Source organism: Oryzias latipes, chromosome 10, assembly GCF_002234675.1.
Source record: "Oryzias latipes chromosome 10, ASM223467v1".
Taxonomy (NCBI): Eukaryota; Metazoa; Chordata; class Actinopteri; order Beloniformes; family Adrianichthyidae; genus Oryzias; species Oryzias latipes.
This window is the reverse complement of record NC_019868.2, coordinates 11,903,200-11,927,694: the sequence shown is the minus strand read 5'-3', so window position 1 is coordinate 11,927,694 and position 24,495 is coordinate 11,903,200. Positions and strand designations below refer to the sequence as shown.

Here is a 24,495-nt window from a genome sequence, read left to right as displayed (position 1 = left end):
TACTTTAAATCTGATATTCCAAGTTTTTTTTAACATGTTCTTGTGGCATTTTTCTGATGATGGAGACATATATAAAGAGAATTACGCTCAAAATTTCATTCCTGATTATTTCTTTATTCAAATCTTTGTGAATTGGGACCAAAAGAAAGAAATGCTTGAAAAAGCCTGTAGTAGTGATGTAGATGCTATAATTGGTAGGCCACAAGCTCCCTGCTCCATTCTGATGCATCCACTTGTAGACAAACAGATCCATGTACGTCCTCATTTTCCTCGTCTGAGCTGAAATCGGACTCAAAACTGTACAGCTGGATATCTCTGATTTAGCTCGCAATTTTTGTTGCACCGTTAATATTAGCTTGGTATTGTGAGGGGCTGTAGGCTAGCAGGAGAGAATGTAAACAAAGGAATGATGGGAAGTGAGAGTAGGTTTAGTCTGTGCCGGCAGTCACAGACTGTACTGCTGCTTTGCAGAAACTATGTCCTAGAAAATGACACATTAGGGGAAAAAAAGTCTAAAAATGGCATAATCATAATTAAAAAACACTAGGAACACTTTTATAATAGATCAAAAAATGCTGGGACTGTTCAAAAAAATAACAGAGTCCTGTTGCTGCAGCGTGGGATGTAAAGCTGGCTCAACACTCAAACAATGGTAAACAGCTTTTATTGTAAACAAACACGTCAAAAACAAGGCGACAAATTCACAGTGAGCTTCCTTGCTAACAGTCAGACGGTCCCAGGAGACAGCAGGTCACAAAACACAGATGAGGTCGAGAGGGTGTTCGATAAATGTGCTTTAACAGACTCAACAAGCCATGACAAAACAACTCACATCTAAATATTATGTGCACACAAAAAAACAGGCAAGCCACACTGAGCTGCACTAAAGATGATACCTTAGCTTTTTTGTACCAAAGCTGTGCACAAAAATAAAAGAGGCAGATACCTGCAGTTTGCTTTTTCAACAGACTTGATGCACTAGATTCTCTCCACTTACTTTTTAAAACACAGATGAAAAAAAAAAGCATGACAACATAGGTTTGACCTTCCAGGTCCAAAAACATGGACATGGCTGTTCCCTATTTATCCATTGTAACATTTGTTTTCAGTTACCCACAAAAAGGCAAATACAAATGAGAACATTTGATCTTTTTAGTAGTCTTACTTGTAGTTTGGCAGGCAACCGTGCTTTTATTCCACTTTCTAATAATTTGTTAGATGATTAAAAAGTCAGTAACTCTTTTTAATGTCTGTGTGCATCAGTGTGAATGTGAAATATATCCCTTAAACTCTTTGAACTATGATGACCAAGAAGGACACAAAGAATGAGAATCTCTAAACTCCTAATCTATGACTCTGTATACCTCCAATTCATCAGATAAATGGAGTCCAACCCTGCAGGAATATAACTCCTCTGTTAATGTGTTTTCTACCAAAATAAACCTTCACACAGGCAGCTTTTGGTTAAGTCGCTGTAAAACTAACTGTTGTTTGGTGTCTGACAGAGAAATAAAGCAGGAGAGAGGGAGAATGGTGAGCATCTCCATACATGGAGCGGAAACCAGCGCAGGTTAGACTGAGTCATCGACGCGTGCTGGCTGGACCCGCTCTCCCACGCAGAGCCACAGCAGGACCGAGATAAGGACACGCAGTCATGCTGTCAGTTAATGTTTCACACGTTATTTTGTAAACCTCTGCAAACTCATTAAAAACATTCAATTGTCCATAAATATCCACATGAAAAAGTAAAAAAAATTACAAACTATAATTTATTTTTTATTTTTTTTTACAACTGGCCACTTCAGGATCCCTTTGGAAAATGATTATCTTGACATTTGCTGAGACAAACAAGTGATTCAAAGCCAGACCTCAATGTTAGGGGGAAGCTTCCTTTATAAAATTAGTTTTTTAAATCTAAAAGCACCCCCCTAACGCCTAAAAGTTTAGGTGGAGTTGAAGCTTAAATCTCAGAGACAATTCAAAACTTCAAGATCCATAGCAGGGGTGTAGGTTCTGCAAGGGAACCATTCGTTTCTGGATCACTAGAGTTTCTGAAGTCTGAAGGCTTCAAGTCTCGTCCCTGCAGCAGTGGTGAGTCCATCCTCAATCAGTAGCTCCTTCCGCAAAATCAAAGCTGAAAGACAGTTAGAGTAGTTTTAAGTGACAAAATATGTGAATCGTCCTTTTTAGCCTCACACTACAAAGTTAAGTTAGGAGAAATTTTTCAAGGAAACACAGTAGTTTTGGGAACAATAAAGACACGTCTTTGGATTAATAACAAAAGATGTCGCTAACTTTCATGTGACTCTTTAATCAGTTTCCTCCTCCTCCTGTGAATCTTTTTGGGGCATCGGGACTACAGATGTTCCCAACAGGCCTCTCCTCACGATATAGGGACATGACGGACCACTGGGGATGTCAGCAAAACCTGAAGAACACACAACACATGCAAAAATAAGGAAAATTGACAACATTCCAGTATTTCAATATTTGTGTTCATAAGTTGCTGAGTAATCATCTACCGTAATTTCTTCTTCTAATCAAGTCATTTTGTAAACTAAACATATGCTGGGTGAGGCTGTTGACATGTAAGGAGGAAAACAGTCTTGTTGTTTTAGGTTTGAGGGAAAAAAACGTGAAAGCAAATCTGTTTTTGGTTGCTCAGGGGCAGTAAATGCAAGATTTACTTATCGCCTTAAGTTTATCCAGCAAATGTGTTAGCAAACAGTGACATATTTACACGTGCTGCGAGTCTGGAGTAACATAAGCCTCAATTCAGAACCGTGTTTGCGTCCCCTGATCAAATTAGGTCCAATACTCCTCTTTGACTCCCTTCTGCTCCACCAAGTCATGCAGGGGAAAATGCAGCTCATTAGTTGCTAAATACTTCACTGTGTTCAGTTTGTGACTGTGTCTGTAGGATCTTACAGCCTGTCAGCCGGAAATATCTGCTTGATTTAGATATTACACACAAACCCCAATTATTTAAAAGGACGCTTAAGTTTCCTGATTTTGCCTTTTTTGTGCGTGCCTAACCTCTCTTCCGGCCATCGACAGGCATCAAAGTTACCTTTCATGACGACTTCGGGCAGCCCGTATGGTTCATACTCCGTGTCGTCAAAAGCAGCCGACAACTGTGTCCTGTTCCGGCGGATTCTTTCAGCGAGGCGGGCTGGGTCTGCTGGGATGGGGAAAGAACCTGAGAACAGCCTTGTGTCCTCTGTCTCAGGTACGGGGACAGAGGAGGCCGGTGGTCCCACAGAGTCCTCCTCAGTCTGGGTGCTTGCACACACCGCAGGTGCAGCCTGGCGGCACAAAGCCTCCTCCGTTTGACTGCTGACACTTCTCACTGCTGTCTTGACCTCTTTGTCTGCAGAGTTGCTAGTGTTGTTCACATCAGCTGCCGCTCTGGGAGAGTTTGAGCTGACATCAGGTTTTCCAGAGTAACAGTGCATCACTTGGGATGGGTTTGGTCCTGAATGGTCACGCTGATCTCCGGTTATATGTTGTTCAGCCAGCTTCTGTGATGACATCTGGAGGAGCTCAGTATTTTTCTTTGCCGTGTGCTGTGCTGGGGAGGCATCTGGCAGGTTCAGCTCCAGGTTTTCTTTCTCCTGTATCAATCAAAAAAGAAAAGTTTTTGTTTATTTGCATTAAAATTCCTTAACTCTAAAAAAATGTAGATTTATTCAGTTTGGTGAAACCTTAAACCGCTCCAGTTAAACCTGAATAAATAATGAGTCACACATCACAGTCATTATTGAACTTCTCACAACATCTGCTCTCCTGCTGACAGACAGAACTGTGTTCAGAGGCTGAATCAACACTGCAGGATTTCAACAAAGGGCGGTCACTTTTCCATTTTAAAGTAAATAGTTTTCCCACAATTTGAACCAAGTCAAACAAATCTTTGAAAAACAATAATCCCCCAAGAAAATATTCGGTGAAAAAAAAGAAAAAAAAAATCAACTTAGTTCCTGTTTCTTTTAAATGTTCTGCATTTAATAAGCTGGTAAAAGCTTCAATTTAAAGTTTTGATGAGAGAGATTGAGAGAAAATGAACTGACTTCAACAAGTCTGATTTCCTGAGGTCTCTGTGTTGTTTCACAGGAGTGGAGGGCCTTCGGTTCCGGAATGCTCTGCAGCCTTACAGCAAAAGACCACTCAATTAGATCCAGTAAGGACACAAAATTTAAAAAAAAGAGAGACAAAATAATACTGACTGGCAAAAAAAAAGATTAAAATACAAACATAAGCCTTAAAATGAGTTACCTGGAGAACAAAATGCAGCCCCGAAGTTTGCTGGAGGAGCAGCAGAGGGACAACTCATCTTCTCGAATGACTGTGACCTGATCTCGTCTCTCCTCACTGTGCCATTCGGGTGTGATGGTCTGCGTTTGGATGCGAGTCCGCTCGTCCGCCATCCCACCCTCATCCTCCGTGTTGATAACTAACTGATCAAGTGCTGAGGCAGGCTGGGAGGCTAGTCTCCACAAAGCAAGCTCCTGGGCCTGCTGCTGGGTCTCCTCAGAGAGAGCTCTCACCTTTCTCTGCAGCGCCTCCACCTGGACAGAAGCGACAGAACACATCAACTAAAAAGAGAAACAGAAATTATTGAACAAGAAAAATCCTCTAGAAAAAGCTGGTCATTCAGAAAAAAAAGACAAGCTGATTAATGCTTACAAAAAAAACAAGATTCGAATTGTTTAGCGGCAATTAAATAATGAACTTTAAGGATATTTAGTTTGGGTTTGAACTCCTACAAATTGCGATTATTATTCATTTACTCAGCCGCAAGTCAGAGCTGGTACCTGAAAAACATAGTTGTGTTTGTAAAGGGAGTTTTTCTCCTTCTCACCTGTTGCTGCAGGACTTCCATCTGGTACTCAGACACCTCCTTTAGACTTTCATCTCCTCCTGTTTCTGCACAGTCTTCCCTTTCCCCACCATCCTCCCTCATCTCTGCTTCTTCATGCAACAGGTGCTGCTCAGAAATGAGAACATTCTGTGCTTCCTGCTCAGCTCTTAGGTTGTGGCCGTTAGCGTCTTCTTTGGGCTCCTCATTCGTTTGGTCCCTTTGATCTGAGGCTCCCGTGTTTAGCTTCAGCAGCTGATTCATCTGTCTGACAGTAAGCAGCTCTGAAGCCGCATGTTTATCCCGACTGGACTTAGTCAGCTCACATGCAGAGCTGTGAGACGTATCCAAGTTTACGGAGCATGGATTCTGTTCTTCAGGAGGCACTATTTCATCTCCGACTTTGCTGCTGGAAGGTGTCGGCGCTTCAGCTTCACCTGTTTGAATCTTTGGTTCATTTGCAGAGTTCAAACTGGGACGCGTCGGGGAACTAACAGTCTCATCACCTTCCTCCTCTTCCTCTTCTCTCAGATCTGACGTTTCTGTAAACTGCTCATCCCCTTCTTCCTCTTGATTTCTCCCTTGGGTCGTCATCTCTAGTTTCTTGCTCTTTCCATCCCCCAGTGCAGCCAGTTCCTCCTTGCAGTGCTGCAGCTCTTTTTCTTGGATGACATATGCATTTTCTTTCTCTTGTAGTTCTGCCAGAAGGCCAGAGATGTGCTGACTCTGCCTCTCAAAGGCCGTAGTGAGCTGCTGGGTCTGCCGTGTCACCTGTGGGGGAAAAACGATGGGTAAATATATGCCACAGGCTTATATTTGGCTTTTCTTCTTCTTTTAACCACTAAGCAAAGTTTGCAAACAAAAATATTTTTATGGCCTACTTCTCAGTCTACTCGGTCTGCTGTCATTTGTACATGTACATTTACACAAAGCCCTTGTCTGCACTGGACTATAACTACAAAAAAGATTAATTTTTTTTTATTAATACTTTTGTCAATGAAAAAATACCTGGAATCTCCCTTCCTTCCAGTGAAATTGTAATGACACATTTACAAAAATGTAAAGTTTTTTTTTTCTTTTTCAGAGTTTAAAAATCATTAGACCCAAATTTTGTTATGCAACAGTTCGGTTTAATGTCTGACAATTTTTTTCTCAGACCTGTATTTTTTTTCTTTGCCTCCACTTTCCCATAACTTTTCAGGGTTAAGTTTATCTTCATCGTCTGTGAAATACCTATTTTGTAGGGTAGATTTTGTGTAGGAACCATTAAAATGTGATACAGTGACTAAAACTGATATTTGCTGAATATAATAAAGTATAAAAGAACAACTTAATTAGCAGCATCCTCATAATATTTGACAGCTGGTTGCTGAATAATATGCAGAGCAGGTTTGGTTTGTAGCAAAAAATCCACATTTCTAGTAAAGACGGCTGTTTTTTTCTGTTAAATAAAGCTTTCTTTATAGTTGAAGGATCTTCTTCTGTTTCCTCACTGGCTCTTTTCTCCGAAAATAAACTTTCTAAATAGGTTTAATTTTTGTTAATTTTGCTAGCTTGAGGCTTTCAGTTTAGCGATCAGCTTTTAGAAAGTAACAAATGCATTTTGGACATGCTACTTGACATGCGTTAAGAATGAGTGGAATGTGGTGGGGAGAATCCAGTAGTTTTCCATAATAAAACTTCCTTTAGAATCTGATTGTAAACAAAAGGAAAAAAATGTAGGTCGTGTTTGTTTCTCTGTGGCCCGGCCAGTACCAACTGACCGGTACCGCTCTGCAGCCTGTTGGGGACCACTGACTTAAAACACCAGTTCTCAACCAATTCTGAATGGTCAGTGGACCTTCTGAACACAAAACTATTTCATTTACCTGTTTCTGCAGAGCCTCTAGTTTAACTTGATACTGGTTAGCTCGACGATTCTCCTTTGCATACTCGCTCTGCAGGCGCTTCACCTCCCTTGAGTGATCAGAAGGGAGGAGCTCACTCCCCTGAAGGTCTGAGGAGGAAAGTCCTTTCTCATAATTCAAGTTGACGTTTTCCAAGTCAGAGTCCACTTGACTGCTTCGATCCTCCTCTCCCAGAGGTGGATTGTGAGCATCTATCAGGGTTTGGTCCTGCTGGGGGAAGTCTGCTGTAGCTGTGGACAGGAGCATGTTGAGCTGGTTGGCAGATCTGCAGAAAAGGCGGTGCTGCTCTGGTGAAAAGAGGAGTTTTTCATCGTGGCTAATCAAGTTGGAGTTGGATTCATCATCATGGAGAGTCAGATATGTCAGAGGGCTGTTGGCAACTGGAACTTTCTCCTCTTCTGGAGAGGTTTTTCTTCCGTGCTTCAGTACTTCTAGCTCAGCCTTGAGCTCGGCCAGCTCCATGCTCAGATCCTTGTTTAGATCACAGCTGAGCAGATTCTTCTCATTTTCCTCATTCTTTCGCTCTTCTCGCTCTAAAGCAAGCTGGGCTTTCACCTCTGCAAGCTGAGTCTTCAGCTGGATGTTCAGTTCTATCATTTCACTCTCCCGGTCATTCTTTGTTGTGTCCTCCTCTTTCTCTGACTCGTCTCTTTCTTTCTTGATCCTGCTGATCTCTGCCTCCAGAGCAGTCATCTCTTTCCTCAGCCTTTCTGTCTCAGCCTTTTCCTTCTCCAGTTGTGTCCTCCACTCCTTCTCTTTTTCCCCCCTCTCTGCAGCCTGACTGGCATGTTTGCGGCTCATCTGCTTGAGGCGAGTCCTGGCCTCTGACTCGGCTCGGCGTTGCGTCTCTAGGTCTTCTAGTCGTCGCTGCAGCTCCTCACGAGCATCATCAAGCTCTGAGCGCAGCAGTGCATTCTCCCGCTTAAGATCCTCCGATAAAACCGCCTGCTCCAGCTTGGGAGAAGATGCCGTTTCAGAAAGCGTCAGAGTCTGAGTTAAAGATTCAGAATCCATCACTCCATCATCGCCCATACCAGAAGCAGAGAGGAAGCTCTTCTCTGTCCCAGACTGACGCTCTGCTACATCTTCACTCCTGTTTACCTCCTTGTTATCTTCAACTGTCACTCCCAGACTTTGTGAGCCCTCAGAGTTTCTCATGTCAGCAATGTGCTCTGCATCAATCCCTTCTCCTGGCTCCCTGTCAGGAGGATACGATGCAAAGGTTTCTCCCCGTCTCTCAGGAACGCCATCGTCCCCTTGCTTCTGCTCAGCTTGGGTAGCAGAACGTTTCTCTCTGTGGGTGAATGCTCGAGGAAGATGAGTGGAGGAAGAATGAGCAGGAAAACTCTGACCCCCATGGAAAACGTGGACAGGTTGGGATGAAGATGCTGGAGCAGATCTTTGATCTGGGGTTGAAAAGAAAAAAAAAAGGAGAAAATATATATTAACAAGGACCACTTAAAGCCTGGACACTTCTGCTTTACTTTAGAATGAATTTATGTGATAAAAATAGACAGAATATTAAAATAAAGATAAAGAAAAATATAAAGACAGGTTTTTGAAAAATCTTTTAAAAAGAAAAACAAATTGGAGAACTTTCTGAATAAATCAAAGTCACATCCTAATATGTAAATATGTCAATTTTGTCTATTTAGCTCATGTTTTTTTAAATTAAATATTATGCTTACTGCTGCTAAAAACAGCACTTCATATATCATTTATCTGTTTAGCACCATCAGACCTAATTAGAGTGGAAAGACAAACGGAATCTGCAGTTCAATCATCAGCCTCTTTCCTTATGCTGGCTTTTTTAGGCGTCTTTTTTTCACTGAAGCGGCCTGTTCCATGTCTGGTGTGCCTCCAGAGGTGGAAACAGGCTCAGAGGAGAACTAGAGGCAAAGCACTGCACTTAGACACACTGTGGAACAGGTACCACAGAACGAGCTGAACACCCGAGTGATGCTGCAGAGAAAGATGATGCCAAATCAAAAACTGTGTAACAACAGTCATTGGGGCAAAAGTTGTGGTTAATTTTTTTTTAGTTTGCACAAATGTAGGAGAGCTTTTGACCAAGATGAGCATGCATTGAACAACATATATCCTTTTTAGCGACAATATTATTATTTATTTAAACAGTTTAACAGTGTGAAGCGCTATGAATGGGGGGACACTTATCCCCACGGTGGATAACAGGGATGCAAGGATTCACTCTCAACCTGATTCTGTTCAAACCTCCATTTTAAGGTCACAGTTTTGTTTCGTTTTACGATATACGATTTGCGTATGAAAAAACAAGAACGTAAAACAAAACAAAAAATCAGAAAAGTCCTTTTTTTTGTTTTTTCAAATTAGCAAAAACTTTTCAGTTGGCTGATATAAAGTCTGCTGTAATGTAATACAACAAAATATACTTTCAATGTAAACATTCTGGTATGGAGTAGGGATGCAACCATTCACTTTTCATATGATTCGGTTCAAGGGTGTAACACACGGTTTGGTTTTAAACTGTGATCTTTGGCATCCCTAGTGGGTAACTTAATTGCGCCTCTTTAACAAAGGGTCTGCATAAGTGTGGCTTTTCTTCACCCTGCAGTTCCTTAAGGAGACGCTGGGTGTCAGCTTGCTCCTCCTTAAGCCTCCTCCCCTCCTCTTCCAGAGTTCGCTCCCTCTTCCTGCTCTGCTCCAGACTGACTGCCACACCCTCGGCCTCTCGCACGGCTTCCTGATGCAAACAAAAAAATAACCAAATGATGTGGATTGACTATAGTCAATTTACATCCTACAATCAGAGGTTCATTTGTTAATACAAAATAAGAAAGACTTGGTTGGATTGATTTTAGAAAAGATTTCAGTTAAATTTATGACGCAACTAATTTGAATAAAGAAACACAAAAGGAAACCTCTTTAGAATTACCATGTAGGTTTTTGCAATGTCTGCAGAAATGCAGAGGTTTCAGCAGAAAATGAAATGCCAAGTTTTAAAATTGGACAGCAACAAACTACAGAATTTATCAGAATTTGATTTTGTCTTGAAATCAACAACAGAGCTAGGTGTTTTTTAATATGTTCTTGTGGTAGTTTACTCAGGATGGAGGAAATATTTTAGGAAACTTAAGCTTAAAATAACATTTCTGAGTATTTCTTTATTCAAATCGTTGTAAAATCAGGAGCTGGTGAAAAAATGCTGTTTAAAAAAGGTTGGATTTGTTTCATAGAAAATACAACAGCAAGTTAGAAGCTCCCTGCTCCGCTCCATTTTGATGCATCTGTTGACGACTAGATCCATGTACCTCTCTGTTTCCCTCGTCTGAGCTGGTATCTGGTTCAAAACTGTACGACTGGATAGCTCAGATATTGCTTGCCATTTTTGTTGCACAAGTAATGTTAGGCTGGGGTGTAAAGCGCCGTAAGCTAGAGGGAGAGCGCCTAAGCAGAGAGAGCTCCCAGCAACGTTGAGGGGAAAAGGGGCGGGGTTGCTTTGTGCCAACAGTCCCGCCCGCAACTCAGAGCTAAATTTCTAATGAACTCCTGCCGCTCTACAGAAACCTGTCCTAGAAAACGACACAGGTTTTTTGATTTTTGTCAAAAAAATGGCAAAATAATAATTAAAAGACCACTGGGAAAGCTTTCACAAAAGATCATAAGATGATCAGAGTTGGACTTTAAGAATAAAAAATTATTTTTGTCATAAAGTTAAGGTTATGATTATGCAAAGATGCTAGGAAGTGAATTATGTCAAAGAAAAACTCAAGCCCCAAAATAAGAAACGACTGGGCTGTTTGTTCGTTTTACCATCAGTTTGGCTTGTGTTTGTGTTTCCTTCTTCTGGCTGTCCTTCAGCTGCTCTTCTGTCCATTTTTGCTTCTCTTTCAAAGCCTCCAGGTCTTTGTCCATTGCCTGCTTCTGTAGAGACAGCTGATGGAGGAAATATGACCTATTAGTTCTAATAATTACAGATTACAGGTATTATACACAAATCACTTGTGGTTAAAGAATTAGGACCAGTGAAGGCTACAGCGTGCAAAAGATCATCAATAACAAGCAAAAAGTGGAGTTGTGTTCTCTAAAAAAAGGTCCAGTTGTTGGAGTGTTACTGTCTTCATTATTCACATTCATTAGCATGACATTTGCTAACACCAAATAAAGACAGCACACATGAAACAGCAAGCCAGTTAGAAAAGTAAAAATGGCAGAACAAACCTGATCCTCATATGTAAAATAAACTTTTTACTTTTTTTAATGAATAATTTAAAGGCTCGATTCCAGGGACATTTTACACATTTTTCTCAGTTTCTTATGCGTAAAAAATCGCAGCAACGTTTTCCCTAATACTTTATTTATTTATTTATATATTTTACAGAATAATGCATAAATGTATTAGAACACACAAATGTGAAGAATAGTTAAAACTACACATGTATTAGTACGTTTTGGTTAAAACAAAATCCTGTGAAACCAAACGGGGAAAACGAGCAGAGAAAAACAAAACGTCATGGGACAAACACAAAGCCAATAAGTAGCCTGACTCCTACTGGCTTTGTGAAATTGTGTTGATTTTGCGTTAAATTTTAGTAGCCACCAATGTGCCACAAAAGATTTAATGTCATGTTTTAGAACTAACAGACAGAGGTAGCAGATTTAACAAGTTGTGGGAGTTTTTGTATGTTTTTTTATTATTAAAACTGGTAATACTATAGGACTTTATAAAGAAAATGGTTTAAGGGCCATTTTAAAAAAGACAGTAAAAAAATAAGTCTCTAGAAGTTCCTTTAATACGGTCGATACGTGCTGCCTGGCTGTAATATCTCTCTGTAGCGTCTTTAGAGGTGGTGACAAAGCCGGATGGCGGTGAAAACAGGTGTTTGTGAAAGCTACAACACATAAACAGCCATGGCACTGCAGGGACACTGCATAAGTGCTGTGAGGTTTCATGTGTGCACAGATACTACAGTCATGGACCAGACTTTTGATTTCTATATTTTCCATTTTTGTATCATAATAAAATTATTTTGAAAAATAAACAATGGGATTATGTACGTTAAGGTGCTATGTATGTCCAGTTTGCCCATGTCGATGACTTCAAAGTAAGTTTAAAATGGGGTTTCAGAGTTTTTAATGGTTAGCAACCCGTCTGCTGCCTCAGGCCGGCCCACCTGTCACACTTCCTGCTGCCAGATGCCCTCACTCTCTGGAATCACGGTTTTAAAGAGTTATTTTGATGAATGGACTCTTTTTAAATGATCAGTCACAGCAGCTTTTCATGTGGGTGGAATGATTTGTTGATGTGAACAGCAAACTCAAGCAGACCTCCTGCCTCGTCTATCAGTATGTCGTTAAATTAGGCTGTTTTTAGTCTTGATCATGACGGATCTCAGTTACACAGGTTTTGAGTTTTGATTCATGCTCCGAATGCAGTCACAACGGCATTACCTTTGCTGCTCACCCTTTCCACCGGGGAGAAACCAAGCGGAGAGAAGAGGACACAAGCAGAGAGGAGCAGGGGAGGGGGTTACAGTCATGAAGTGCAGAGAAAAACAGAATCAGAAGAACAAGGGACAAAAGTACGGCTGAAGAAACAGATTCGTTTATTGGCCTTTGGCACAAATGACCAAAAAAGCAGCAATGAGAGGATTAAGAGAAAAACACGGGAATGAAATTAGAGAAAAAGAACAGGAAGGAGCATGGAAACTGATGTATTGACAGCATCACCTGCGGTTCCACTGTTGACACAGAACTTATCCCAACAAATCTATTTGTGGCAACTCCATGGCTTTGTTCATTTGTTTGATTTGAGGCATGCGTGTGTGTACTCACCTTATCGAGCTGGGCCTGCAGGGCATTGTGGAGCTTCACCGCCTGCTGGAGCTCCTGATTCAGCTTACTGGCCTCCTGCTGGTGCTGCTTCTCCAGACACTGCCTCTCTTTCTGAAGCTCAGACAAGTCCTGGACACATAAAAAATGTCAAACCTGTTAAATTGGAATTACAAGTGAAAATACCTTGGAGAATAAATAATAACAGGATCGGCACTAAAGAGAAGACTGAGTTTCACCCTTTGGTGTTGCTTCTCCAGCTCTTTGGTGCGTTGCTGGTGGTGCAGTCGGCTGCTCTCTGTGTTCTGCCGCTGGCACTTGAGCTCTTCCTGCACTTGCTTCAGTTTCAGCTCATTTGCTGATGCCTGTCATTGATCAAACAAAACCAAAACAATATTCTTCATCTAAACACAGCAAAAAAAATGTTTCACTCTTGTATATGAGTTCGCCCACCTACAACAAATTTAACAAGTTCAAGAATCAGATTTTGTTCAATTTTAGTTTGTGGAGAATGTAACCACCGGAGCTCTAATAATCAGATAAAATGTACTACATTTTTTTATTAATATGTTTTTAAAGAAGCAAGAATAAAGCACAGTATGTGTGCTAATGCTCAATTTTGTCAAATTTATTCTCAAGTTGTCTCCCATATGTTTTTATTTTCATTTTCTTTATTCAATCAGTGTGGACTAAAAAAAAACTATTAGTAAAAACAGAAAAATGTTCGTTAAAAACCGTTTCATCAGCCATTTTCTTTTTTCTAAGATAATAAAGACTCCAGTGACTGAAAAGCCCTGATAAAAGGCCAACACCCACTACAAGTCAATAACAGCTCCAGCCTCATCAGGAAGATCCGCTGTGGTACTGAAACGTGTTTTTACCCGTTCACTCTCCTGGGCCATGCGGGCGTGTGCCAAACTGAGCTCGTCACGCGCTCTCTGCAGGCTCAGCTCCTTCGCCGACAGCTCCTTCTTGGTCTGCTCCATTTGGTTTTCAACGGACCTCAATGTCCCAACCTTGGCCGAGAGCTCGGCTTCCAGAGCTTTAACACGACTCTGGATTTCCATAAAAGATGCTGGAACGCAGAAAAACACGCAGACAGGAAATTTAAACTTGTAAAAAGTTAAATCAAAGCAGAAGGAGGAAGAAAAACAAATTGCTAATCCATGCTGTTCTGAAGAATAAAATCCTAAGGATGAATTAATTGATGGATTGATTTCAAGTATTTTTTCAGCACGAAAAATGGGAACAAAAAAAAATATATAGATGTTTCAAATATATTTTTTCAACAAAAAAAGAAAATGATTCTATCTTCTTGACATTATAATTGCTCCTAATCATAAATAGACATATTTGTGCGTAAACATACAGTACCCACACGACACACTGAATCAATTAAACAAAATGATTATAAAATAATTAATCAATTGCTTGAAAAAGAGCAGGAAGAAGTAAACATCTATAATTCTGTCCTTATTATGTTTTACCTAACTTTTCTTGTTTACATAGTTGCCATAATCCAGTTCTTCACATCTATTTAGTTAATGCTTTTTTATTCTAAGAGCAGATTATTTTTAAGCAACAAAGATGAAGTTCTTATGGGTTATCATCAGAGGATATTATTACACACTATTCCAGAAATCATGATAACACAATGAAAGTAACTAAAAAAAGTCCTATAAGAAGAGAGAATAAAATCATTCTGATTCAAATCACCTCCTTTATATCACCTCCTAAAACTATTACTTTAGATCAAAATCTGATTTCTCTGCCCATTAAATCTGCATCTTTAAAACAGAAATCATAGTTTTCAGGCCATCACAGCTCTTATTGGGACATTCTTTTGAGATCCAGCTGACCCAAGCTTTAAACCAGGTGTTGGCAACCTGAGGCTGGACGTGGCTCTTTTATCGTGGCTTTTATTGTAGCTCTGAGGTAAAATACTCACAATCTGAATAAATTGGTTTTTTTTTTAGTTAAGCTTTGCCATTTTTTATTCCTAAACTGAGATAATCTTGCATGAGTAAAAATTACCTTTTTGTATTTTTTACCAATGCTGACAGTAATCTAAGAGCCATTGAGAATTTTGCCATTGCTCCAAATTACACACGTCGGATTATAACCAACGTATTAGTTTGAACTTGTCAGCGTGGTTTATTGATAAAATAACTTTGCAAGTACATCTACAGCAGCAGGATCTTATTTGACACAGGTTATATTTTATTTTGAAAGGAACTTGAGAGTAAAATAAAATATAACACTGTTATAAATCAATTATTCAAAATATTTAAAAGCTACATTATATAAGATGAATGGCTTAATGGCAACAAAAACATAAAGTGTATTATTCTAAAAGGGGAGGTTGGATTTTGCTGCTCTTGCTGGGTTTTGGTTGGTAAGACACTGGTCCAAATGGCTATTTTGGTGTTAAAGGTTGCAGGCCCAAGCTTTAAACCGAACAGCAACTTCCTCCTGACAGAAGTTCAATGCTCAGAAATGTCATTTTCCTAAAATTAGGATCAGTTTAATATCACCTTTATGTTTCCTGATCCGGTTCAAGTTAACTATACAAAAACGGTCCTGTCAAAGTAACTAAAACACACACACACACTACCACAGGGACATGGAGAGGGGTCAACAAGAGAACTACGGTATGTTACATGAGTATCAGAGTTTCGTGGCGCTGGCCTTCCAGCCGTTGCAGGAAAGTCGGATTGACACTGAATTCTGCAAAGCTCTTCCATAACAAGCGTTTTGTTTTTTTTCTTTACAGGGGAGGGTGTTCTAGCAAACGTTGATAGTTACACACACATGCCAGGAAGCTGGTAGTGATGTTAAAAACCAAACAACAACAAAAATGAAAACTCTTTTCAGCCTTGTCGGTGACGGTGTATTTTTAGACATTTCATCACTTTGAGGTCATCAGCAGTCACAGCGTCTGACGGCTTACTTTCCGTGGTCACAGTAGATATTCTGTGTCATCCAAAAAGATCAATCACTGTGTCTGCCTGTGGTGCGGGGGGGCAGTAAGGTTACCATTTCCAAACTGTCTGTAACACACAGACAACAACAGGACTGCCTGTTGAGACCGACAGCTAAGGAAGCCTCTGTTATAAAATAGAAGCAGAAGAGATCTTTAAATGACATCCTAAAACTAACGAATTGCTGTATAAATCAATACCTGCTCTAAATGTCCCCTTAAATGTCTGAAGTTTGTACCAGCTGCTTTATCTGACACCTCCTCTGCTCTGTTGTGCAGGTTGTCATTCGAAACAAATTCATTAACAAAATAAAAGCCTTGAAGGGGTTCACACTTATTAACATATGCATTTCCTTTAGAATGCAGTGAAACAGTAAGTCAACATGTCTGAAGAGTTTTCATCTAAAGAGGCTGCACATGACCTCATCCGTGAAGACAAACTCCATTGGAAACTGTGTTTTTGGCTAGGGTAAAAAAACTAAGTGAGTCTGGGTATTTCTCTATTTAAACCATTGTGAATCAGAAGCAGATGAAAAAATGTCATTTGAAAAAAGTTTCTATTGTTATGTCATAAGCTCCCTGCTCAGCTCGTTTCTGTTGCATCCACCTGTAGACCAATAGATCCATGTAAGTCTTTGTTTTCCTCGTCTGAGCAGGTATCTGGCTCTAAACTGTATATCTGGATAGCTCCATCATTGATCGTCATTTTTGTTTCATTGTTATGTTAGGTTGGGGTTGTGAGGGGCTTTAAGCTAGCGGGAGAGTTTGTAAACAGATGGATGACGGGAAGTAGGGGTGGGCTTACTCCGTGCTAACGATCCCACCCACAACTCAGAGATGAATTTCTAATAAACTCCTGCTTCTCTGCAAAAAGTATGTCCTAGAAAACAACAAAGGTTTTTCTATTTTGGCTAAAAACAGCATAATCATAATTAAAAGACTGCTGGGCGCCACACAGATCTCCACAGACGGATGGGTATGTTGCAGATCAACATAAAACGAGGTATTTAATGGTAAATCCCATCTCACAAGCTTAAAGATTACTGAGATAAATGGCTAACAGCAAACATGCTGGAATGGTTCTTAAAGCCAGCAGGCTAACTTTTTAATCGGGATTAAAAATAAAACCCTGGATTTTTTATTGAAACGAGGCCATGTGTTTCTAGAATAACAGCTGAACACCATCTCACCATCACTCTCCGCCTTGTGATCCTTCCCGCTCGGCTCCTGCTCCACCACGCTTCGATTTACAACAGCCGGGTCCGGGGTTTGGGGAGAGGGGTGCTGCCGTCTCCTGGACGTTGGTCTGGAATCCTCCTGTTCCCATGAGAATACGGCTGAAGGAGGGTGGCGCTGGGGGGTGCTCCTGTGTGGTGGTTGTGGAGAAGATGTGGGCGTGTCTGAAAACTGGAGCTGCTGCTAAAGAAAGGGCGAGAATTTTAACACACAGGTAAAACAAGGAAAACAATATGGACTCGAAAAGTAAACATAAACAAGAAAACAAAAGAAGCCTTAAGGGGTTTACATTTACATTTGAGCTTCTGCTGATTAAAACCTAAAATAAAATGAAAATAATAAAAATGCCAAAACCTTTATAGATTAATAATCCCTTTGCTATCGTGAAAACGTTTAAAATAGTAACCATCCCATAATATTACAACCAACAAACCTTTTTTTTTTATTTTGACATACATTCACAGTTTTAGCACATCAATGCAGAGATGAAATAGAGCCTAAACATAAATATTACTTCTGTCATGTTACATTTCCTAAAAATCGGTTAGAAGTATGTTTTCCTCACATTTTCTTCACAAATATTTGGCTAAATTAAAGATGTTTTCTAGAGAAATATTGCATTTGCATTTCTTTAATATGTATATACTGTCTAAAGTGTTTTTCCAACTATTTTAAAACCATCTTCAATCTATAGAAATGAAATCTTTTGATCACTAAAAAACATTTTTGCTATGCAGAAATTAAAAATTGTGCTATAAATACTTTTTTCTTTTGCGTAGTTTGGCCATAGTTTCATTTTTCAGCTACAGAGCCACAGAACTTCAATAAGTATTTATGGGAACCTAAATTCCCACAGTAAAACAGCAGATCTGCAGTTGATCAGAAAGAATCGAGTCATTAGCTCCTTCAGACCTGGGGGACCTTACAGCAATACCCATGTGTTTTAATCTGTAATCCACAGTCGTCTTGGATTAACCGACACAATGAGGAACTAGCAGAAACATACCCGGATTTGTTGCCCGCGGCTCCATCTTTCATCCCGCTGGCCTGACCTGTCTTCCTGTCTGCTCCCTGCAAGGCAAAAGCACAGCATGTTACTAAAACTCAGCACTTAAATACGATGACCAAAGCTGAAGTCGGATAGCTGCAGAAAACAGTGGGAAGGTTTAGAGAGGAGACAGGAAGGAACAGTCCCCAGAGAAAGCGCTCACTTGTCTCTTTATCGTGGGAATCGTAAGGTTTTCTGAGAAAAGAGAAAAGAACCCACCAGAAACGAACAAACAAACATGAGTCATAAGTTTCCTGCACCGTTGTGATCCCAAGGTGAAGTAGGATTCCAGCTGGGTGTGGAAAACAAGGTAGTGTCTGTCGGCCGGCTGCTGATCCGCAGGTTCTCCAGTTCAGCCTCCAGTCTGCCGCAAAGTAACAAGGAACCAGGGGAAGAGTTTATTGTACAAGAGAAAGAAAACTTAAAAAGAAAAGAAAAAACAAGGAGACCTTTTACTGATTAGGGCAGATAGCAAAGAAAATGAACATCATCTAAAAAGCTAAACCACATAACACAAAAATGGTCAAACAAGAGCTAAAAAAAATACATTTACAGAAGAATGTCTACTCAATTTTTACTCCCATTTGGAGAAATAGGCTATGTCCAAATTCCTTCACTACCAACTACATAAAGCAAAAAACCAGTACGCATTGATGCTCACTAGATTGGCGAATATAGACCACAATGCATTGCGTTTGAACAACTTTTGTGAAAACAATGTATTTAAATGATTTTTTTAATAATCAGTCAACCTTTTCATCATCAGAACACATTGGATTCAGAAACAGTCGATATCAATTAGACGTCCTGGTCGTCTAATAAAAAAGATAAAAAGAAAAAGAAAAAGTAGTGAGGATGGTGTTTTTAAAATCCAGGGCACTAGATAGACAAACACTTTAGTTTTTTAGTAGTTGGGCTTAAGGTGGGAATTCAGACACAGCCATAATTAGATTTATAACAGTTATCACCATGTAATAACAAAAGTTATCACATGATCACCATGCACCGAGAATAGTCAGAAGTGTTTATGAAACAGAGTGGGGGGGGGGGGGGGGATTTTCCATGAGTGCTTCTTTCTGACCTTTTGACTTCCTGGGTGAGTTTGTTGTTCAGTGTTCGAGCAGCGTCCAGCTGGCCTTCCAAGGAGCACACTTGGGCCTGCTTGGTGTGCAGCTCTTGGGTCAGCCGGTCCCTGCTGGCCGCAGCGCTGTCAGCCTCCTCCCGGACGCTCTGGAGCTCTCTCTGTAAGGACTGGCACTCCCCGCGGACCTCTTCATACTTGGCAGCAAATGGAAAGAGGAAGAAAACTTAAGAATCACAAAAAAATGAAAATGTGTTTAAAAAAAGACAAGAGGAGGATACAGTGATCCTAATATAAATACAAAGTTCTAACAACTGTAATAGATTCACAAAAACATTTTTCTTTAATACAAAAACTTAGCATCCTTCATTCTGATAAAGTACAAATCCACCTTGACTCAAAATATATTTATTTTTAAATTAGTTTTTCTCACCTTTAGTTAAAAAAAAAAGTAAAGTATTAATAGATATGTTAACTTATTTATTTGGTGTAGAAGTATAACATGAGCAGATGTACCTTCACAGTTTGTTTTTCAAGGCTGGTGTTAATGTTGTCCAGCTGCAGCTGTTTCTGCTTGTTCTCTCTGAACAGCCGCTCCTTATGGACCTGCAGCTCTTTCACCTTCTGCAGGACCCGCCCAGACAAACCCACAGTCCAGTCCTCCTCAGCCCAGCTCATTTCTGCTGTCCAAGCACAAGTATGCAAACACTTCAACTCATCGATGCTGAGATAATGGAGAGGTAGTGTCATTAAAAGTGGCTCTCTCAACAGTCTGCAGACTGCAACAATCTTTTATTTTTTGTGGCAAGATTGACAATTACTATTCAGAATAGCATGAGATTTATGATAAATCTGAAGTGCAATGAGAGCAAATTGAAGCATTCAGACTTAAAAGTGCATCAAATTGACTGCCAGCATTTATCTAAGCGTGCTTCCTTCGTCTGTGCCTCTGTCCTGAATGGGTTTGGTTGCTAAGAGGGAACACCAAGACACAGTGTGGTTGCCACAGCTGGGCAGCTGAGAATCCCTCCTTTTTTCAACACCAACTAACATAAATGTTCCAGCAGCGCTGAAGACTGACAGTGAATCCCTTCTGTGGGTCAGTTTTAGAACTCAGCTGTCTCACAAAAAGACAAAAACTGCAGTTTTTGGTACTTTTTCACTCTGTCCATTATTTTTGTACAAGTTGTAACATTTCATATCATTTTTGTGAGTCATTTACGTTCTATATTGTCCTTTTTCCTGAGTCACGATAAGCTTTATTTACTTTTTATTTCTCTCTTTTCAATCTCTTTCCCCTCTTTTTTCTGCCCGTTCCTGTTCTTCTCAGCTTTGCACCAACCACATTCTTATTGAATGTCTCATTTCATCACATGAGGGTTAACTCATGAACTTCTTTCACAAAGTTCCTACTTTCCAAACTGCAAGGTTTTGTTCAGGAAGAATTCTACATTTGAAAGGTGTTATCAAATTTGGCAAATGTCCCCCAAAACAGCTACGCCATCAACACACAGCGTTGCTTCAGCGGTCGGTCTATGCGGCTGACAATAAGGACAAAGTGAGATGAGGAAAGCATTGGAATGAAGAAAAACCTGACAGAAGATGATGAAATCAGTTTTGACTTGCATTACCGCCTCAAGGCCACCGACACGAAACTGTAATCCAATATTTCTGTCAGAGCACTGAGATAAGGTCACTATTTATATGTTTACCAGTAGAAACGCGGAAATGAAGACGTATGTTGATGAAAATCCATTTGCAATTTTATAAAAATAGATAGATATTCTTGATCGTGATGACATGCCAGTCTTAGAGAAAAATAAAATGATTGGAAATTTTTATTTTATGACAGCAACTAACAAAGAAATCTTTACACTTTCAAGCATATTTAACCAACTAATGCTTAACTTAACTTTATTTCCCTGATTTGCCCTATTACTGAACCTTAAACTTTAAAGTGAGAGATTTTGATTTAATTCTTAATGTTAAACTATGAGGGCAGAACTAAAACTTCTCTGTGATCAAGCATTTGCTTCATCTTAGATCCCATCCCACTGCTGATCTTAATTCCACTGTTGGTCCTGCTGTTTGGAGTCAATCCGCTTACTTATCAAGACACACAATGGGTCTGTGGTCTATTATAAGACAAGAAGAGCAACTTTTCCCCCATTTAATAATCTCCGTTAGGTTAAGAGGTGGACAAAACTACTAAAGAATAACCTCCAATGGTAAGTTTTCTCAAAAACAGCTGAGCAGTTCTCTACCTCCTGTGCTCGCTTCTTTGGGTGCTTTTGCTCAGACCAAAGAGTTGCTGTCTTCATATAAATCAGCAGTATTCAGTTCCAGATGTTAAAGTGTATCTGGAAAAGGCTTTAAACCAAACATTGTTGTATAAATCCTGAGGAACGTGTGTCTGTAGAAATGAAAAAGACACATTAGGGGTTCACAACATACACACTTAAAAACACCAAGTGTACTCAAGTGTGTAATATGTAAAATAAAAAGTTAAGTAAAGCATTATAAGTAGGGCTGCACGATATGAGGAAAACTAGCGATATGCGATATAACTGATCAATATTGCGATGAAGATATAACTTGCGATACATGAACAAAAACGAAAACAACCAAAAACATCAATTCCATTTCACTGCAACAGTTTAAATAAGAGCCGACATAACTTACATTACACTCCAAATGACCATCGTCCACATAGGAGATGAACATCTAACATAAAAGGGCTCCATCCGGATGATTGGTCAACAACGTGAAGGCGTCCATCCAATTGGTCAAATGCATAAATGGCTTTATTTGATTCATAGTAGTAATTAATACACTTCATAAGTGGTAAAAATGCAATGTAAAGCTTAAAGCAGCAGAGACAGATATTGGCTTTGATCACAACACTAAAAGTAAATAAATAAACAAACCATTGATTCAAATCTCGACATTTTATTTCTCATTTAGAGTAATGATAATTGAATTATTTACATGTGTGTTATATTCCAATGAACTCGTGACTAATTATCATGTTTGATACTTCATGTATAGAAATGTATTTCTGTAGTTTGTCTTCTTTAGTTTAATTTTTTTTGTTTGTTTGTTTGAAATAAACCGATTTCAACTAAGCAAATTTTTTCAAATAAAGAACACGACTTAGAACAATTTTATCTTTTATTGATGGACAAATTAGATGTAAAAAAAAAAACACTTAAGAGACATTTTAAACAGCCACAAATGTAGCTAAACTAATAATAGAACTAGTCGCAGCTTTTATTTTGTAGGCTAAAGTTGATCGTTTCTACACTAAATGAAGTGATCGTGAAAAAAACATGCAGTGTGTTCATTTTGAAAGCCTCCTGCTTAATAACAGCATCCACTGTGTTATCCCTTTGATCAGTTCTATCAAAATAAATGTCAGAGTTAGATTGGATCCGGCGCATCTTTCCACCCATCAGTGAACCCTGGCCCGTAATGTCACGAGGTTTTAAAAACACAAGACAACACTCCACACTTCAGAAAAATATAACATTTTCACGGTAGATTTACCGTCGATCACGTACATTTTCAGTGATCTGAGATTTCATTTCATCCTCGGTTCAAAGACGTGTCGGTCCACGAGCGCTCAGAACATGAACTTAGCAGTGATGCTACGAGCTAAACCACCAGAGAAGCTACTAACTCACCATTCACTGTGGAGTTAAGGGCGCGCGGCTCACCGGCAGCTGACAGCGCCTTCAACAAGTACCACCCGCCTACCGTCCGCCCTTCTTCATCCAATTCAAAGTCCGTTTGACAAATGAAATATAAACGTCCAAGTTTTAAGATGACAAACACAATGCCGCACACAATTCGCAATAAAAGTGCCAACCTCCGAATGGAGTAAACTCACTGGAGTTGTTGCACGAGGTAGGCGGAGATTGATGACGTATTGGTCGTGTTTTGGAATAGAGGGTCCGCGCGCTGTGACCCTCTAGTGACCTCTAGCGACACCATGCGGCCACTGATATAATAATAATGATGGATTGGATTTATCTGCGCTTTTCCAGACACTCAAAGCGCTTCCATTGTGTCCATTATCTATTCACTCTTCGTTGATACTTTGTGATGGTAGAGGCGTGGCTTCGCCAGTTCGCAGTCTACGGTCCTTCTGACCATCACCGGGATCATTCATATACATTCATGCTGGTAGGCATGAATGCTGTTGATGTGGTAATTGTTTTATCCCAAACCCTGGATTCCTGCGTGGTAGCCTTCTACCTTACCAACCGATCTACCCAGCCGCAATATATATATAACCACACACAGACGGAACCAGCAATACATAGATACTTTGTAAAAATCAATCACAACACACAAAATGTAGAAATAAAATATATAAATAAATCAATAAATCTGGACATTTTATTTCTGAATAAGAGTAATTATAACTGAAATGTAGAAGTGGATGTAAGCGTATACATGTATGTTTATTTTCCAATTAATTCACAACTAATTATCCTAAGTAGCAATTTAAATATATCAACGTATTTTTAGACATTTGAGTAATTTTTACTAGGAGTGTAACGATTAATGTATTAAGCAATGAATAAAGTTATATTGCAACAATCCAACCAAATAGATCTTTCTGAGGCAAGTTGTTAATTGAAGCGAACAAGCAACCCCAAATTATGATGTGAATCCCACCATTGTTAAAATGAATCGTCATGCCCCTATTTTCTTATCTTCATTCCTTCCAAAGAGAACCTCAACATCTTCATCTCTGCAGCCTCAAGCTCTCAGAGCCTCACTATATATAACCAACAACATATCCAAAGTATGTCATAACCAAAGTCTGAGGATTCATTTAAAGAGAGTCTGTTAAAATGTAATACACTGAACAAAAAGTAGTTTTGTAAAAATAGTATGAAGTCTGTCTTTGTTTTCATTGATAATAAGTGCAAGAAATATCACTGAAGTTCCAGAGATACTCAGATGAGGTTCTGCAATCAATGGCAACCCTTTATCTCCAAAATCTGGGAGTAAATGCAATCCTCCAAGATGATAACCCTCACCCCGTAGGTCAAGGTTTATCAGACAGTACCTCCAGAATTTAGCAGAAGAGGATAAAAATGGACTACCAACAGTCATTGTCTAAACCAGGGCTGTCCAAACTTTTTGAAAAGAAGGATGGATTTGGTGAGGTAAAACTGTTTGAGGGCCAACCATTTGGCCTGACATTCTTTGAACTTTTTTACTGACATTAAATGCAAATGAAATATTTATTGCAATGGCTTACTTTTCTTACATTTATTCACATGAATAGATGTTTTTACCAAATTTTTACTTCTTCCAAGTTAGCTTGTCGTAGTTAGCATGTCTTGTCATCCTTTAGATATTGAACTCCTTGATAACAGCCACAGTCTCTTGGCACATTGGGCAGACAAAGTTCTTTCATATTTCACTGAAAAAAGATGTCAATTTCCACTTGTCCTGGAAGTGGTTGCTCTCACTGTCAGCTTTTCTTTTTTATTTTTTTAGTTGACATTTTTAGAAATGAGCCTGAAACCGTCACAGAAGGGCCGTGCGATCAAATCCACA

General features: G+C 39.6%; 1 protein-coding gene across 6 annotated transcripts; it reads right to left on the bottom strand.

Annotated features, from left to right (window-relative positions):
- Positions 1 to 647: 647 nt before the first annotated feature.
- LOC101171499 (centromere protein F) lies at positions 648 to 22,818 on the bottom strand. Of its 6 annotated transcripts, XM_020706489.2 has the most exons (19): positions 22,602 to 22,818; positions 21,183 to 21,331; positions 19,435 to 19,601; positions 18,919 to 19,115; positions 18,098 to 18,201; positions 17,796 to 17,860; positions 16,744 to 16,972; positions 13,455 to 13,648; positions 12,813 to 12,938; positions 12,577 to 12,705; positions 10,555 to 10,677; positions 9,349 to 9,484; positions 6,724 to 8,168; positions 4,859 to 5,626; positions 4,273 to 4,565; positions 4,068 to 4,146; positions 3,071 to 3,614; positions 2,296 to 2,428; positions 648 to 2,134 (listed from the first exon to the last, which is right to left on the bottom strand). In XM_020706489.2, the coding sequence occupies exons 3-18, from the start codon at positions 19,594 to 19,596 to the stop codon at positions 2,310 to 2,312; spliced, it is 4,713 nt and encodes a 1,570-aa protein (XP_020562148.1). In that variant the 5' UTR covers positions 19,597 to 19,601; positions 21,183 to 21,331; positions 22,602 to 22,818; the 3' UTR covers positions 648 to 2,134; positions 2,296 to 2,309. The 6 variants fall into 6 exon arrangements, with proteins under 6 accessions (XP_020562148.1, XP_011478309.1, XP_020562147.1 ...); XM_011480007.3 differs by lacking the exon at positions 21,183 to 21,331 and having other exon boundaries at positions 22,479 to 22,818; XM_020706488.2 differs by lacking the exon at positions 21,183 to 21,331 and having other exon boundaries at positions 19,435 to 19,598; positions 22,479 to 22,818.
- Positions 22,819 to 24,495: the final 1,677 nt, after the last annotated feature.